The 18,407-nt window shown below is 44.8% G+C and overlaps 1 protein-coding gene across 2 annotated transcripts in view; it reads left to right on the forward strand.

Moving 5' to 3' along the window:
• The window catches only part of NHERF1 (NHERF family PDZ scaffold protein 1), a 61,912-nt gene extending 47,191 nt beyond the window's left edge, over window positions 1-14,721 (forward strand). The window contains exons 3-6 of one of the 2 annotated variants that reach the window (XM_061616080.1): window positions 914-1,067; window positions 4,347-4,387; window positions 8,831-8,929; window positions 13,197-14,721. In XM_061616080.1, the coding sequence (XP_061472064.1) occupies window positions 914-1,067; window positions 4,347-4,387; window positions 8,831-8,929; window positions 13,197-13,364 (462 nt within the window). In that variant the 3' untranslated portion in view covers window positions 13,365-14,721. The remainder of the gene's footprint in view (window positions 1-913; window positions 1,068-4,346; window positions 4,388-8,830; window positions 8,930-13,196) is intronic. The other variant, XM_061616081.1, reaches the window with a different exon arrangement.
• The last annotated feature ends 3,686 nt before the right edge of the window (window positions 14,722-18,407 follow it).

An 18,407-nucleotide genomic window follows, 5' to 3' on the forward strand; every position in this document is an offset into this window, starting at 1 on the left:
AACACACCGCAATGAAGCCAGGGATGACTGCTGTATATTCTACAGTGGTGGTTCTCAAACTGTTCTGGGAAGCCCTGGGCATTGCAGGATACACTGTCAGTATTTTGCAGGAGGGATTGAAGCACATGCCAGGATATTTAGGTTTGCCATACTCAGGCCTGGCGCCAGCAGATGGCCAAGTTAGGCCCTGGGCAAGGGCCCCTCCTTGGGGTGGGAGAGTGAAGCTCCCACACAGTGATCCGCAGCAGTATTAGGCTGCGGGACTCAGCGACCCAACATTGCTGTGGATCACAAAACAGGAGCTCCTAGGTACCCCCCCGATACAAGTAAAATAAGCCCACCCGCGCCACCTACCTATTGTGTCAGCGTACACCCCCCACATGATGTGCGTACATGTCTGCCATCATTCAAGATGGCAGTGGGGGCATCCCTAAGGGGTTGACCCCCCCCCCACTGCTATCTTGGGTGATGGCAGGTGTGTGTGCACAGCATGCAGGGCATTCGTGGTGGTGCAATTGGTAGGTGGGGCTGGTGGGCTTATTTAAGCCCCGTGCCGCCTGTATTGGGTGGGTGTGTTTGGCCTTACAGTGCTGCAGGCTGACTTTCTGTAGTTGGGAAAGTGAAGGGGAGATAGATTGAAAACTGTGGAATGAATGATTAACACTCTGCAAGCAAATCAGGATGAATGCTCATTGTTGTATAACCTCCCGGCAAACAAATCAGAACAAATGCTCAATAAAGACAGACATAATCTAACCTCCAAGTAAGTTTTGTGCAAGCACCCAGTGCTGCATGTGTCCCTCGGCTTTGAAAAGTTTGCCCACTCTTGGTCTAGAGTGACAGCTTTTCTTGGCACCTGCCTGAACGTCTGCTGTTTTTTTCTGATCTCAAAAACGTGTTGCTCTCCTGGCAGGTGAATGGAGTGTGCATGGAAGGCAAGCAGCACTCGGATGTTGTTTCGGCCATAAGATCTGGTGGAGATGACACCAAGCTATTGGTGGTGGATAGCTTAACAGATGAATTTTTCAAGAAGTGCAACGTCATCCCTTCTGAAGCGCATCTGAAAGGTGAGGCATCCATTCGGACAAGAATAATTGTAGAGATGGGTGGGATAGAATAATCTCTTTCAATTATGTTTTGGATAGGGATGTTGTGGGCATTTGCATACAGGTGCTTGTAAAAGTGAGCACCCCTGTTTGAATATCCCCAGCAAGACTGAGGTGAGCAGGGCTGTTTCCAGCTCAATCCTGTCAGAGCCACGGCGTCCTTCTCCTGTCCCAAGGGCCCAATACCTTACCTTGGGATGGCAGGTGGAGGTAGGGAACTCCTTACGTTTTGGTTGAGTGTCTCTTCCCAATGGGGTTGGGATTGGTATTACCAGTGTCATAATCCTCAGCAGGAAACTGACTTTAGGCACATCATTTCTGCTGGGGGAACTGGCTTTGCAAGGGTCCTCAAACCCTTTGGTGAGTGTTCAATGCAAACACTTGTGCACTTTCTTTCTTGCTGGTATTAGCCATGGTTTAGGGTTGCACATGCATAGATATTCAGTAGAATGTATTTGTAAACCAGACTTTGAAACCATGATTTCAACAGGGCCTTTTCTGTGGCAGCACCTGACTGTGGAACTTCCTGCCGAGAGAGGTTAGACTGGCCCCATCTCTGCTTACTTTTAGGGAGGCCGTGAAAACATTTCTATTCCACATGGCTTTTCATGTGGTTTTACAGAGCAATCCAACACAGTTAAGAGAATGAGAATGGCCCATCTACTTTCAGAAACCCTTCCAGGCTTGCACTGGCTGGCCGGAAGATGGGGAGCACACAACATTGCATCTTTACACACACACGCACACACACACCCTCTGCCTTTTCTTGGCAGTTTTTCAAGATTCTTCCTCCCATTGGTCAAACAATACTGCTACAGACAGAGGTAGCATTTGCTAAATGTTAGGGGCTAACGCATCTTCAGATGGGTGGCTTATTTTGCTTAAAATAAAATGAATATAAATGAAATAAAATAAAACTCCTATCTTTCTGTTTAAATGTCCAGGGCATCTTACAGCAGTTCTTAAAAGCAATTAAATATGACTGACCTGAATAACAATAGAATTAGCACTTAAGTAAGGTCAGTGCTATCATACTGCCACAAATCAAAGGCTCAGCGTCAATCTGACTGGATAGAGTTATATGTGCATAGCCATTCCCTTCACATGGCAGTGGACATTAGCTCTGGACAAGAGGAGGTTTTAGGAAGGACTGTAGCTCAATGATAGAGCAGCTGTTTTGCATGTAGAAGGTCCCAGGATCAATCCCTGGCATCTCCAGTTTAAAGCTGCCAGTCAGTGCAGAAAACACTGAGTTAGATGGACTGGTCAGTATAAGGTGAGCTTCCTATGTTGAGAATCCACATTAGGGAATGTTCACAAAATATTGTCTTGCCAGTCTTGGCCTAAGTATTAGGATCTAACTATTGGTTGCTTCACTGGATCTGAACCTGACTTCTGCTGCTTAGTTTTGCACGTTCAACTGTGAAATGAAATTGAAGTTTGCAAGAGCTTGAAAAGCCTGATCATAACCTCTCTTCCTGTGGTGTGTCACCAGCTGAGCATTTATTATGCAACATGCTCAAACCTCCATAGCCTATTGTGGGATCCCCTGTGGGTGTGTCTGAATGTAGGAAGTGTTGCTTGAATGATTAATTTGCTCGTACTCTGATGAGCTGCACAACAAGGAAGTGGGAGGGACCTCTCTGGAATCTCTTAATTAACTCTATTAGCCTCCCATATTTTCCACCAAAATAGCCTATTGTTGGTGCTATAGTTAGTTCTTCAGCAGGTGTACATATATATCTATATCTGTAAATGGCTCCTCAGAATAGTAAAAGTGCCAGGAGAATGAGAAGGTTCTTCAAGGAGGGTTGGGAGGTTAAAGGAACAAAGAGTTTCTTCGGCTTTCTGAACCCATACAGTGTGGCACAAAATGGGCTCGTTCCACCTTTAAAACTGCACCTCTGTCATTCTGCTCCAGTTCTGAGTTTTCGCTCTTGTGTGATCTGCAAAAAAACCACAAAAAAACCAAAAGCAAACAAACCTTTCCATAAAGTTCTTCTTATCACAGATAGTACAGTCAGGGCATTTTGTATTTTCACAAGAGCATAGAATTTGAAACTGGGCGCCAAGATAGCAAGCCTAAAAAGACCTCCCTGTGTTTCACTTTTTAAAAAATCAAAATTTTATATAGGAAAAAGTAAAGGGGTCTGGATGGACCTCTCCTGAGGTTCTAGGGTGGTAGTTGGTTTTTTTAAAATCATCTTGCCAGTGGCTTTGCTTGAACTTTAATCTCCCTGGCTCTGGTACAACCTCACCTGCCTCGTTGTTCCTCCCACCGTCAAAAACCCTCTTCCAGCCAGCACTTGAACTATGCCAAACGGTTCTATAAGTGCTGGTTGGCTCCTTCTCCTGCCTCCAACTCTCTTGGAAGACCCCAGTGATTGAACCCAGAACTTTGGACATGCAAATCTTCTTACAACCCCCCACCCTCCCAGCACACCCATCAGCGTTGCTCCTCTCCAAGCAGAGCCACAGTCATCAGTCGGAACTGAGCTCCTGAAGACGGATGGGCGTGAGTGAGTGGTGCTGTCACAGTCCTTTCAAAAGGTCATCTACCGATGTATTTTAGTATTTCACTCACCTGCTGCCATGTGAAAGCAGCTTCCCCATGGTGCCATCCTATGTAGCTGCAGTATGTGCGTGTGAATACCACTGAGAGTTGTGGTTTAGTGGACACAGTGTTGGACCAGGACTGGGGAGACTCAGATTTAAATTCCACTGAGCCATGAAGCTCACTGGGCCACCTTGGCCCATTCACTCACTCGCGCTTCCCTTTCTCTCTTGGTCTAGCCTACCTCACAGGGTTGTTGTGAGGGGAGAATAGGGGTGGTACTGTGTTCCACCCTGAGCTCCCTCGAGGAAGGCCAAGATAAAAAAGCAGATAATAATTCTGTGGGCAGGAGCAATTGTGTTTGTTTCCCGCCGCTCCACCCGGTTGCCACCCTGTCAGGTGAGAGCAAAACAGCGGCATGGCTGACGGTTTTGGTATTCATGTCCATCCATACAGCAGCCAGGTGGAATAAAGCCATGGGGAAGTGGCTCCTGCAGCTGTTGGGGGTGGGTTGCTGTGGCAGAACTGGGAGATCACAGGAGAAGCTGCCAGTCTCAGGCTGCTGGCAGCCATACAAGGGATATGCCAGCTCTCAAAGGGAACATTATTGCGTTAGAGAAACCCAGTTAAAAGAAGCAAAGTTTGCTAACTGCATGTGTTTTTTGTTCTGGTTTTTCCCCTTTCAGGTCCCTTGCCAGAACCAGTTGCCAATGGTGATGTGGAGAAGGTAAAGATTCTGCCAAGTGCATAGTTCATTGATGGCCTCTTATGTTGTGTTAAGGCCCCTTTCAACATTACAGGTTTGCTGTGCACAGACATATTTCCATGTTGGAAAAAAGCATGAGAACTGTGTGTACAGATTCCCCTGATCACTATTGGGCCCGCTAGGTTTACATGTGCTATGAAGCTGTAACTAGCTGTAGTTTCCCAATACATGTACACCAAGGAAGAGCAGACTTGCAGGATCCACTCTGGGTTTTTGTTTTCACTGGAACCCTCAGGAACCCCCACCGGAGAGAGGTGCAAAATAGTGGCGCATCCAAGGGGATGTGTGCTAAGATGCAAAGAACAGGATGCCTCTGATATCAGCCTAGGAATCCTGTGAGTAGCACCACAACCAAGCGTATAAATCCTCTTACACAAAAACCTAGCTCTGGTTTCACTTTCTCTCCCTCTCCCCCAATTCTTTTTCAGCAATCTAATTTAAAGAGGGGGAAAGCTTTTGAGTTGCTCCTTTTGTTAAACAGTTGGAAGCCAGAGACTCTTGCCGGTCTCCTGCAAAGGTCAGTGGCAGAGCATCTACCCTGCCTGCAAAAGCTCCCAGGTTCAATCCCTGCCACCTCCAAGTAGGGCTGGCTGGGATTTCTGCCTGAAGCCCCAAAGGGCCGCTGCCTGTTGGTGTGGACAATGCTGAGCTAGATAGACCAACAGCCTGATTCTGTATAAGGCAGCTTCCTGTGTTCCACCCAGAGATCTACCAGTGGGTCCCAGTCTCTTTCTCCTCATCCCATACAATGTGCACAAGAAAAAACATACATGAGAGTTGCATGTGGTAAGAGATGCTTCATGCAGTTTCAATGTTTTTCTGTGTCTCCCTGCATATAACTCCTTTTCCTGTAGGAAATGTTTAGAGCAGCCCTTGGCTGTGTGCTGTAGCACAAGTATAGTAATTCCCCCATAAGGAAGACTTTTGAGTGTCTTGCAGCCTTTCTGGTTCTTGATTTTTGTGCTGCAGAGCTGACCTCATGGCAGAGGAGAGGAGGGTAAAGCCCTTGAAGGCATGTCACTCATTTTCTGGGCCTGCGTCTTGTCACAGAACAGAATGGCCCATTCTTCGCCCTGTGGGTGGAATCTCTTGCAGTCGGGGCTGCTGTTTCAAAAGGCCACATTACTTCCAGTCTGCTTTGAAAAAACAAAGCCTAATTAAACACAGAGCGGAAGGGAAGCCTCATTAGGATCCTCAAAAGCAGAGGGCAGGGGGCATGGATTTTAAATATACATTAAGGGACCGGGTGAGGATGTTTCCAGAGTAAAACTAAACTGGATAGAGAGATGACTTGCAACTTTTGTATCCGCTAGCTGTGAACAGTAATCAGTAAGAAATAGTGTGGCTGTTTTGCACCATAAATTGATGAATCCTACTTCCATGGGATATAATACAGTGGTTATTTTTAGAATTATTAATTGTTTAGGTTTTTGTGCAAACAGACATAGAAACTTATTTTTTAAAACCCTGAAAGTGGCAACTATAACAGGATCTGAAGCACAAGTGAATCTGGCTTTCAGTAATGTGGGCAGCATTTTTTTCTCTGCCTTTCTTCAAGCATGAGTCTGTCCTGTGTGCCTGTCTGCTGGGGTAATGCAAAACTTATCAGAATATCTACTTTCACCTTACTCAAATCAGGCTGGTTTGGATATAACGCTAAGCCACAACTTGGGGTTAATAAACAAGAACAAACCTAGCTTTTCCCCTGCTCTGGCTTGAATGCCCCCCTCTCCTCTAGCATGGCCATGCAGAGGAGTTCAGAAGCTTTTACTTCTTTCTTGATTGACTGCAACTTGCTGTGTCATTCAAACCAAGGCAAACTATGGTTAAGCTAAGACAAGCTATGGTTAGTGAAAATAAGCCCGTTTCAAACCATAGTTCATGAAGCTAGCTTGTTTCCAGTTACCATAAATTAATGTTGACTACAACTTAGATTAAATATGGTTAATCTAAAATGGAAGCAGAAGCGGGGGAAGCATGTGATCCAGAGGGAAGGCTAGCTTTGTTTAGCATTATGAGAACCACGATTTAGGGTTGCATCTGAATAGGGACATCGAGTAGCAGTTCTTTCAATTTGTTGCAAAGAACTTTCATAGGTCTGGGAAGTAGGAAGGACCAATCCACCTCCTTGCTCCCTGAAGTCACTTTCCAGTCCTGCTTATCTGGCTTTAAGGTCCTCCTCCTCCTCCTTCACACTTAAGTCAGCCTTTAATTGATAATTCAGAGATGTTTCATACAAAACCACTTTCCCACACAGCTATCATAATTTTTCTCTTTATCTCATCTTTGCTTGGCATACACATGAAAGGAAACCTGCTCTTCCGGTGCTGGCATAACTAAATGGCAACTTTGCCTTAGAATAAGCTGGTTATCAGCTTTCCCTGTTGGGTGGCTAATGTGGGGGGGGTCATCTGTATCATTGGGTAGCCATGGGGTATCATATGTAGATACCCCTCAATTTGCTGACCTGCAGGCAATCAGTCAACTGGCACTAACGGGCATGCACCCATAACTTAGGAGAAAAGTAGGTTTCCAGCTTCATTACCTAGCTGCCGCTTTTGTAGAAGGTTTACTCTTTGTTTCAGCTGTATCTCAAAATATGGGTTCCCAACAGCATCTTCATGTCTTTTTTCCCCCTTCAGTAGAAAATACCCAAATCACTGTCTGTCCATGGGTCTTTCCCTATGGGATGTTTTGGTGCATGAAGTGCACTTTGTGCATTCCATTTTATGAATGAGGGTCTTGCACCTCCTCTCAAATTAACACTTTTGTTGCAGAGATATCTCAGAAAGCGGGAGGAGGGAGAGCTCCCCCCAATGTCTTATATGCAGATGGGTCACTCTACGGTTGCCATTGAAAATTCACTTGAGGGAGTGATGGTGAAATTGCTTAAACTGTTGATGTGATAAAGGCTCTTTTAAGACAGTACCCAACTTGGAACATAGCTGAAGTGTTGTTGCTATAAAATGCCAGAGCCCTGTTTTATGTTCTCACGTTGATGGAGAAGTACATGATATTCCACTCTGGGCTCCAATAGTGCAGATGTTGTTGCCTTTATCACTATAGCTTGAAAGCAGCCACAAGTTCAGCTTTCCCTTCAGTTTTTGCCTTTTGTTCCTGTGCCTCTTTGTCCTTTTTTCTTTTTAAATTCTCACTTGGAATTTCCAGCAAGCTGCTGCCCCTTCTTCCTCCTCCTCCTCATGGGAGAAGAGCTGGAAGTATAGTGGTCTCTGGTGGACTCAAGTATCTTGAATAGTCTTAAAGTATAATGTAGTTCATGTCTGAAAAGCTACAGAGAACATAAGAAGAGCCTGCTGGATCAGACCAAAGGCCCATCTAGTCCAGCCTCCTGTTCTCACAGTGGCCAACCAGATGCCTCTGGGGAAGCCTGCAAGCAGGACCTGAGGGCAACAGTGCTCTCTCCCCACTTGGGATTCTCAGCAACTGGTGTTCAGAAGCATGCTGCCTCTGACAGTGGATAAGGGAATATCTTAACTTGGTCTCTTCTTCATGACCAACCCCCCTCTTGTCAGGGAGAGAGAGAAGGGGGAGTAGGAGAGAGATGGAGCACAGCTGGTATTTAATCATTCTGGGGGATGAAGAGACTGGAGGGTGCCCAGAGCGTGCTTTATCAGCCTGTGGTCTGTCAACAGATTATGGGCTTAGGAGTATGGGAAAACCCAGGTCTATTTTTCTGGTTTTCCTGAAGAGGCTGGCTTGGATAAATGAAAACTTTTCTGTCCTAGTCTCTGGCCTCTGAGGAGAATGCTTTAACTTGGATTCCTGCATTGAGGTGGGAGTTGGACTCAATGTCCTTATAGGCCCCTTCCAACTCTACTGTTCTATAATTCTGTGAGAACAGGCCATTTCTGAGTCTCCCTGGGAACATTTGGGCCTCTCCAGTTTTATGAGGCCTCCTCCCTGGTTTCTTTTGTTGGGTGCTCTTGATAGTTGTGACACTCTGGATAATCCTGTCACACAGCGTTTGGGCCTTCTTCCCTAAAAATGGAGCTGCTCCCCACTGCCCTTTATTAATGCTCTGAAAAATGCAGCAGATGCATTAGCGGAAAGAGACGAAAAGAGCCGGTTGTGATCATATCTGTATCCATCAGCCCAGGGGACATTTAAGAGCCAGTCAAGAAGCCTGAGCTGTGAAACAGCCCTGTAGAAAAGTTTATGATGGCGTTTCTGAAATCTTGCCAAAGGGGTAGGAGGAGGAAGAATGTTTTCTTCCTCACAAAAATGTCTGGAACTGGCTAGAATGGAAAACAAATTCAGGGAAATAATGCATTGGGTTCCATTGTCTTTGATTTGCAAAATAAACAAATGTTTGTTATTTATATAGCACTTCTTTCCCCCACCTGCTTTAGTTTTAAGTTTCTCTTCTTTCCCCCTCCTCCCTAGGAGAACAACAGAGATGACCAGCTTGAGCCTGTCTCTGAAAGTCCTTCAAGCCCTGAGCTTGTGTCTCCTTCCCCAACTCTGAATGAACCTCACAATGAGGTATGAAAGCAGCCTGGGCACAAAGGGGGAAGCAAGGGGTGAGGAGTCCTAAGTTTGGTACCGATATCAGGGCCCTTCCAGATGACCTGTTTGTTGAGCATTCATCCTCATTTGCTTACATGGAGCTTTAGGTTACATTAGGTCTTTATTGAGCATTTGTCCTGCATTCGCCCTGATTTGCTTGGGGGGTGTTGTTGCACATCTTGCCATTAGTAACTCATTCATCCCACACTTTTCAGTGCATTTCCCATCACTTTCCAAACCACAAAGAATCTGGGGTTTTTAAAAAGGGCATTTGTTGTGATAGGAGGGCAGAGCCCTTTAATCTACTTTAAATGCTGAAACCTAAAGTTCTGGCTTGCACTTGAATCCCTCCTGCAAAATAGTGACAGTCTGGAGACACATCCTTGATACTGCTTGGAGCTACAAGTAAACTCTGCTAAAGGTCTGCAAAAATGCACCCTATTTTCTAACAATGAGAAAGCAGGCTCCAGCTTATCTGTTGGAAGCACCTCCCCTTTGTAACAATGGAAACTAGTCAACGTTTTGCCATTTCTTTGGTGCCCTATGGGGCCAACTGTTGCCAGGTTTTTGTACCGCTGAAGTCTAGTTTGACGGACATTAGCAGCAACATTGGGTCTTCAGCGTGCCCATTTTCAGATGGGCCAGAAGTCTCTATTTCTACAAAGGAAGTCATTAGTATTCTCTGGTTGGATTAGTACCTCTCATTGGAGCTGTGTCCAGTTTTTAATTAAAAGGCTGAATTTTAATCCAGGTGCCCTGCATCAAATTTGCTTTAGGGCCAAACTACATTTCATTCATTCATGCTTTTTAAAATGCGTACTTAATGCTGCCACTTCTTTATTTTGAAAGAGAAAGCTATGCAGAGCCGCAATCCAAATCAGGACCCTGCACTGGTTTCCTGATGAAAACTCTTTCTGCCAGAGTTGCATCTTTCTCCCAAAGGTGGCAAACAGCTGTCAGGGAGAATGATTTTTTGTAGGAAACTGGTGGGGTGGGGCAGTCCAGTTCAGACGCATGGTACCAGATTAGGGCTCTGCATGGCTGCCTTCACCTTAAATATAAAAGATGATACCCAACAATGTCATACTCAAAGTAGACGCATTGAAATCAATGTACTTAAGTCCATTGATTTTTTTCAATTATTCTCCTTGAGTATGACTAACACTGGATATCTCCCCAAAAGTGACAGCATTAAGCATGTTTTTTTTAAAGTGTGAATAACATACAGTTTGACCTTGAATCAAACTTGATTCTGGATGCCTGGAGGAAATTTCAGTCTCTTAATTAAAACGAAACCTGCACCAGACATGGTTCTAGTCAGAGATGCTCAATTTGCTCTAGTCAGAGAACCTACCTTTGTAGGAATGGAGATGCCCAGTCCATTTGCAAATGGGTATACTGAAGAACCTGAAGAATGGGGCATGTTGCTGCTAATACCAGGCAAACTAGACTTCATTAGTGGCACAAAAGGCTGATGATGATTTTCCTTTGATCTTGTGAATGCTTCAGGATGTGATTTATGCAGCCCAATCCTACAGATCTTCTATGCAAGACAAAAAGCAGAAAGGGCTGATGCAAGTGTATGTGGGCCAAAAAGTAGATAGGGCTTTATGTGCCAAGGACCTGTGTTTCAAGCCATGCGTTCTGCTGGTCTCCTAGAAAAGTGCCCAGGACATGGTATTGCTGCAGCAACAGCATACCTGAGGCAGGTGTATGGAGAGGTGAGGGTAAGGAAGGAGTAGAAAGGGAGTGACTGCATGATGCATGTTAATGGGTCCTGGAGATACCCCACTGCATTTGCACTTGTGCAATGCTGCAGCCTTAAGTGTTTGCTTGTGTAGGAGGACTGTCTGTCAACAGCCTTCCACTGGGTGTCACTCTTCCTGTTAGTTATGTTATTGTTTTAGGCCTGTGGTTTTTAATTTTATGATTTTAATGACTGTTGAGTTGTGTGTGGTTTAAATGATCTGTGTAACCCGCCCTGGGACCTTTTGGTGAAGGGTGGGCTTATAAGCACAATAAATAAATAAATAGAAATAGGTCGTGTAGACCTGCTACAGAATGCCAGTTAACAGGAGTGAATGATCCCACCACACAGATACCTATAGGCACCTTATAGGATCAAACTCCTTGTCTAACCATGTTAGGGCCTATACTTTTGTACAGAGATAAAAGGAGAAAATACTAGCTTAACACTGTCCTGAGCATTCATAGATGTCAACAAGTCGGCAAAAAAAATTACAGATTGTTAATTTCAATGGGATTTAGGCATAGGAAACTGCAGAGTTAAATGCAAAAGTCCCATTGGTTTCCATGATGGTTGAGTGTGCTTCCTTGTGCTGGATTGCTCCTGTTGTGTATGTGTGCACTGTACAGTGTGGAATCTGGGTAGTCTTCTATCCAAGCCAGGGGTGTAGTCATCAAAGGTCTCGGGGGGGTCTTAGACCCTTTACTTTTTGGGGAGCAGGGTCCCAGCAGGGTCTCCATGTCTTCAGCATCCTATGAGGATGAAAGGGGTGTGTGTTAACCACTGAGAAGAGTCTTCTAACATGCTTTCCTGTCCTTTTCTGCTGATTGGAGCCAACCAGAGTGAAAGGAGGTGAATCAGCCATTGAGAAGAGTCTTCTCAGCAGCTAACAGTCTCCCCTTTCCTGCTTATTGGCTCCTAGGGATATCTGTTGTTTTGGGAGAAGGCGGTAACAAGGATCTCATTCTCAGCCCAGCAGCAAAATGGGGGGGGGCATTGCTGTGACTAACATGAAGGGACCCTGCACTTCTGAATTTGCCACTATGCTACTGATCCAAGCAAAGCGCAGATAACATGAGCTTGAAGTCTGAGAAAAGAAGTAAGGCCACAAACTGCTTTTCCAACCCTGCCTAGCTCCCTGTTGTTATTGCCAAGGGCTCCCTGAGCACTGCCACTTTTGCTGCTGCATGTACATCCCATTCTTCCCCTGTCTAGCCCAGTAGTCTGTGAAAATGCAAGCTTTCCAACTCGAATAAATTCTGCAAAATTATTTACACAGCTTGCATGATTTATTAACAGCATCTTTGGTCCTTGTCACAGAGATTTTTTTTATGGGCTTCTTTGGGACATCGCAGAGGTTTGCCCAAGCCTGGCTGCAGTACTTCAGACAGTAACATGTATTGGTGTACCTTTATTTGTTCATAAGAATATTTATACACCATCAACTCGTAAAAAGAATATCAAGGCAGTATACAATAAAACTGTTAAAACACTGTGAAACAATAAAATCATAGCATCATAAAATAAAGAACTAAATGATCAACACTGAACCACATCAGTTTCTTCTCTGGAACAGTGCTATGGTCTCTTCTTGGGAATTTGTGTGACCCTAAATGTACACTCCACACAATCATCTGCACGTGTCCTCCTAGGCTATATATCCTCAGCCTTGAAAACTACACTTGTAGCCAGGCACTTGGTACCGCCATAATGGAAGGACATAGACAAGTCCTGAAGCTGATCAATGGCTCAGAGGTTTTCTGGTTCCTGCAATTTTTCCTAGATCTAGGTTGAGTGAGAGAGCCTTGAAAAGCTTCACAACATCCAAGATTTCCTGGGCCTCTTTGGTGACTAGAGGAGAATATGCATGGCTGATCCACTTTTAATTAATTCTGTCTGGCAACCAAATATAAAGACATGGACCTACTTATTTGAACACGCGCATGTTTTTTCTTCTTAATCTAGCTTTTATTCTAGATTTTAACGGGTACAGTTTTCCTTTCTGATATGGATGTATGGGTATGTGGGGGAGGGACATGGAGACTGGTGGGGAGGGGTTGTTGGGATGGCTAGAGAGGAAGATGCATATGTTTGATAATCTGATCCTTATTGGCTTAATATGCCTTATATTTAATATGTTGCACTTCAGTCTCCACTCTTGGAAGCAGTATACCTCTGAATATCAGTTGCTAGGAATCGCAAATGGGGAGAGTGCCGTTGTGCTCATGTCCTGCTTGTGGGTTTTCCATGGGCATTTGGTTGGCCACTGTGAGAACAGGATGCTAGACGTGATGGGCTGCTTTTTATATTCTTAATTTAACAACAACAACAAAACCCTGTGACGATAGCAGTACAAACAGTGACATGTGAAATGTGTTTTGTGCCTTGAGAGCTATGTGTAGAGGTGGGCAAACAAAGGGGGGTTGGGTAGGTCACCTGGAATTCATATTTGCTGACCCCTCTTATTCTCTCACTGTCCTGCCTATACCCTTACAGCTCAACTCTCAAGAGAAAGAAGAGACGCGCAGCTCCATATCCGACCCCATTCTTGACTTGGACATCCCGCTGGCTGTGGCCAAGGAGCGTGCTCACCAAAAACGCACCAGCAAAAGGGCACCACAGATGGACTGGAGCAAGAAAAATGAACTATTCAGCAACCTCTGAAGTATCCCATCCCCCAAGCAGGGAGGAGATGCAAGGGCAAGACCCAGCAAATCTGGCCAGATCATCTACCTTGGCTTCCTCCTAGCCCACATACATACACACACACACATATTCCCCCAGATGGTTTTTTTCCCATTTACCCCTTTCTTTACCTGGGGAATGGGGATGTGAGATCTTGTGTTGTCCTCTGTAATCTGAAGGAAAACAAACGGCATGATGACTACTCTTGCACATTCTGGAGAAAGCAATTATATTTTAAAAAGAGAATGACGAGACATTTTTATACACTGTCTATAAAATAGCTTTGTAGGTTTCATGTGAGCTTGTGGTGAGGGGATTGGTTGATCTGTGAATCTGAAACCAATGTGGTGTCCATATTGAGCCCATGGAATGTGGGGGGGGGAGGGAAACTACTACTGGCCAAGTTACTTCTCTGAGGAGAAACATGCTGATCTTTTTTCTTCCCCCCCCCCCCAATTCAACAAGATCTTTAGTGGAAAACGTATGTTCAGAACAAGGTTTTGAGATGCCAGGGTTGACAACTTTAGGGAAAAGGTTGTGATGCTTAGCCCTTTCTAAAAGTCCTTGGCTCTAAGGATGTCTGAAGCTAGACACCTAAACCATTAGCTCATGTAGATTCTCAAGTGACTCACTGCAGAGGAATCCTATTAGATGCAGACTTGAACTATTCCAGAGCAAGTAATTTCAAGACTCTAGCCTTAGATTAGAATGGAGTTCTTTAAAATCCTAATTTGACTTCCATCAGCCATCCCTCTTATGAGCCACTATCCTCTCCTCTCCACAAGGAGCCATTTTCCTTTGACTGGAGATGTCTACCCCTGACACTCCATCCCTTTTCTTTTTTAAAAAGAATTTCCTATATTGCGACTGATAGTGAAAGTGTCTATGGGGCAAGACCTATGAACTTGTTGCATCACCTCATGCGTGTGCTTTGAAGCTTTTTGAAGGTGGGAGGGAATTCCCGGAAACGGCTCTGGCTGTAAACCCATGGGGTGGAATGGTTCTTGTTTTGGCAGAGTTGGGGGTGGGTGGATCTTCGGATTTAACACAGCAACTGAAAGCAGCCAAGTATAAAATCTTGTGTTCACTTTACTCCTGGAGGTGGAATCAATCAGGGTTTTTCAATAATAATGCTTAATTAACAGTTTATATATAAACTGTTCATTTTCTGAAACGTTTTCCAATTATAGCTCTCTTTCTCCTATGTTTGTGCATGTTATGGAAATTTTTCCTCCTCCATGAATGTGTTTTGGGTTTTTTTATTTTCTTTGATTGTTTGTAATGAAAAATGCAAGAGAAGAAAAATCAGTTTACTGAAAAGAAAAAGCCACCTTGATTTTTGCGTGCTGATTTTTATGTGTAAAACCTTTGCCAAGTCCCATATGAGAACACTCAGCCCAGCGTGTGACCAGGCAATCCCTCTTAGTCTTACTGCCTAGCTGTGCCCTGGAAGAGACTTGGAAATTCATTACCAGAAGCTGGCTTATGTCAGCTGAATGGGTTCCCACATAATTCCACCATCCCTCCCTCCAGTACAGTCTTTCAGCTATGTATGAACTATGACATGTGCACATGTCAGGGTGGAGATGAGAGTGGGATGTGTGCAAAGGAAACCTATTGGAGGTAGGTGGGAATTTATACTGTTCCCCAAGCGCAGGCATCACGTTTTGGGGCACATTTCCCACCTGCAAAGGCAGTTTCATTTTTGCAATAGCCATACGATTGCTCGTTTTGCTGACTGAAGAAGGTGTATGGAACTGCAATTACGGATACCCTTGGCAAAGCAGTAGCTGTCTTCTCTCCCTGCCCTGGCCTCCCATTTTCTCTCTCTGTCACCGGAGCAGGGAGTTATTTAGTGTGGAGGGGGGATGCATTCTGGGAACATCTAATTGTTTAAAACTAGTGGGTTTGCTGAGAACAATGGTGGCTACTGAATCTCTGTGGTAGGGAGGCCTTAACGCTGCTACTCTTTTGTTGCAGCTAAGCACAGGCAGAGCCTGATTGTTACTGTGCGTGCAGGAACCAGCAGCTTCTTTAGAACTTGACTGGTTTTCTTTACCAAAAAAAAAAAAATTGTACAGAGACGCATGTGGCTATAAAATGTCATGCATTGGTATCCGAGAACTGCTGTTAGCCAGAAAGATCAGGCAAGAACTAAAATGGATATTTAGTCAACCGAAATAGATGCAATTGCTGGGATCTGGAGCAGGCTGTACCCTTCCTCTTTCCTGTGTACAACTCTAGAGTTGCTGCCTGGTTATTTTGCGTGCAATGATGCAGAGGAGTTGACTGGTATGCATTCACACTTGTCTCTGCAGTGATGAGGACTATCCATAAATGCAAAATACAGCATTTGCTAACTATGCCCTCAAGTTAATATAACAGAACACAAAGCCTAAAACTACGAACTGCCTAAATGTGAAATAGAACAATAGTGGTAGGTTCAACAGGAAAAATAGCAACCTACCTGTGCCTTGTTCTGTGGCTCTCCAGATGTTGCTGAACTACAGCTTCTGTCAGCCCCAGGCAGCATGGCCAATGGCTAGGAATAATGGGAGTTGCAGTCCAGCAACACCACACGTACCCCATCCTCTGCTTTTTAACTAATCCTTCTACAAGGCTGTCCTGTCCTAATACTCTCCCTGTGTAATCTATCGCTCCAGCACCTGCTCTGAACTCCCCCCATTTTCACAAGCATGAAATACTTGCAATTGTAAACGTGTGTGTGTGTGCGTTTGCTTTTTTATGGTAAACATGAGGTCAGTACTATATCAGTACTACAAAAAGTATTGTGGGTTCTAGCACTAAAATGACTGCCAGGGGCAGCAAAAAAAGAGATGTCAAGACTCGGAACCAGTGAGTACTGTCACAAAAAAAGCCCTGTATATATAATTTACTTATCTCAGGTTCCCAAATCTTGTTCTTGAATCTGCTAGGCTCTGTATTTGAGAGATCTGGTTCACTGGGAAATTAAGTGAAGGCAAAGGGAGATAGGGAAAAATAGGGCAGCTCGGTCCAATTACTGGGCTTTCCCAAAATATTTTTTGCAAAGGTCATAGGGGAAACAAGTGGCCGGAGGTCAAAAGGGCAGATTGGCACAAGCTCATCTATTTCAACCCATTTCTTGGCTTACCATCATAAGAACATAAGAAGAGCCTGCTGGATCAGGCCAGTGGCCCATCTAGTCCAGCATCCTGTTCTCACAGCGGCCAACCAGGTGCCTGGGGGAAGCCCGCAAGCAGGACCCGAGTTTGTTAGGTTTGTTAGGAGAGAAATAAACCATGAGGGTTGGCTCCTATGTAACAGCAAGCCAACCTCTGGTTTGTTTCCACTTCTGCCTGGGAAGGAGGAGCCCATAAAGGTCACAGCTCAGAGGCAGAGCATTTGGTTTGCAGTCAGGTGGCCTGTGGTTTAATCCCTGGTATTTGAGGGATGAAAAGATAACTTTCTGAAAATCTGCAGAACCATTACCAAAATAGACAATACTAAGCAAGATAGTCTGACTCTGTATAAGGCAGCTTCCTATAACGGTTGAGCAGTGTGTACTAGCATGCTGTGTGTTTTTGCTAAACTGAGAAAATGTAACTATGGTTTAGGTGCAGATTAAGCCAGTGAAGAGCTCCAAAAAGGTCTCTTCCAACAGGCAGGTTTGAACAGTTCAGGGGGGGGTGGTAAGAAAAGAAATTACTATGGGGCATAATAGATACAAGATAGTGTGATTTTCAAGTATCAGTCCAGGCTCCAGATTGGGAGCGGCAATTCCTTCATGCCCCACACTAACCCTGGTTCAAGTGTGTGAAAATGCAATGGAACCTATCACAGCTCACAAAACCAGGTCTTTTTTGTTATACCTGGAGGCAAGGAATGGAGAATATTCCAGGTATAAAGTGTTGATCCAGCAATTTCTCGCAATACATGATGAGGCTGGTGCACAAGTGCATCCTTGGTTCCTTTGTTCCCTTGGCCAGAAGTGGAGAACAATGTGATGTACAGGAAGGATGCTGGGAAGTCATTTCCTGCAGTGCCATTGCATTTTACTGTGGCTGGTCTGCAGAAACTGTTAGTGTTGCACCTGCGAAGGCCTATTTCTGATTATATACGAGAGTGGCACTGTTTAAAATATTGCTATACTGCCCTTCAGTGAAAAATGTCCAGGGTGGTTTAAAAGTTTTCAAAGAATGCACTAAAACATCTACAAAGCACTTGATGACAACAAAAGGCAGTGTTAAATATACATACATACACACACCAAAAAAAAAATGGGGAGGGAGTTAGAGCAGCCTTCCTTGTCTGTTACTTAAACCTGGCATGGGGAAGCTTTGGCCCTCCAGTTGTTGCTGAACTGCAACTTCTATCATCCTTGGCCATTGGCCATGCTTGCTGGGGCTGATGGGAGCTGTCATTTAGCAAAATCCAGAGGGCCAATGGTTCCCCACACCTGTCTTAAAAAGCTCCAGATCCATTCAAAGCACTGGTATCCTACCTTGGGTATCCTGGAGAACACTTTCTTTTCACACCAACCTGCTAATTCATTAAGATCTTCCTGAGGTCCTTTTTTGCATGCCCCCATTATTGGCAAGTCGCAACAGGAAGATGGGCTTGTTGGCTGTGGCATTTCCTTTCACTTTCAAAGGAATTTTTATTCTCTAAAAGTGTCCTCCAGGTCTTTGGGTTATTACAGCATGGCCATGCTGGCTGAGGTTGATGGGAGTTGTCATCCAAAACATCTGGATGCCAGAAGGCTTGTGAAGGCTGCTCACCTTCGAGCCACAGGTTGGAACAGCCCTTTAGTAAGCTGCAAAGTTTAAATACCTGGGTGGAAGGCAGAAGCCAACAAATACTCAGCAACTGGCCCAGATGATAGAATCATAGAGTCGGAAGGGGCCTTGTAGGCCATCGAGTCCAATCCCCTGCTCACAGCAGGAAATCCACAGCTAGAGCATCTCCCGCAGATAGCTGTCCAGCCTCTGCTTGAAGACATCCAGCGAAGGGGATCCCACCACCTCCCTAGGCAGTCGGTTC

Source organism: Rhineura floridana, chromosome 3 (genome assembly GCF_030035675.1).
Source record: "Rhineura floridana isolate rRhiFlo1 chromosome 3, rRhiFlo1.hap2, whole genome shotgun sequence".
Lineage (NCBI taxonomy): Eukaryota > Metazoa > Chordata > Lepidosauria > Squamata > Rhineuridae > Rhineura > Rhineura floridana.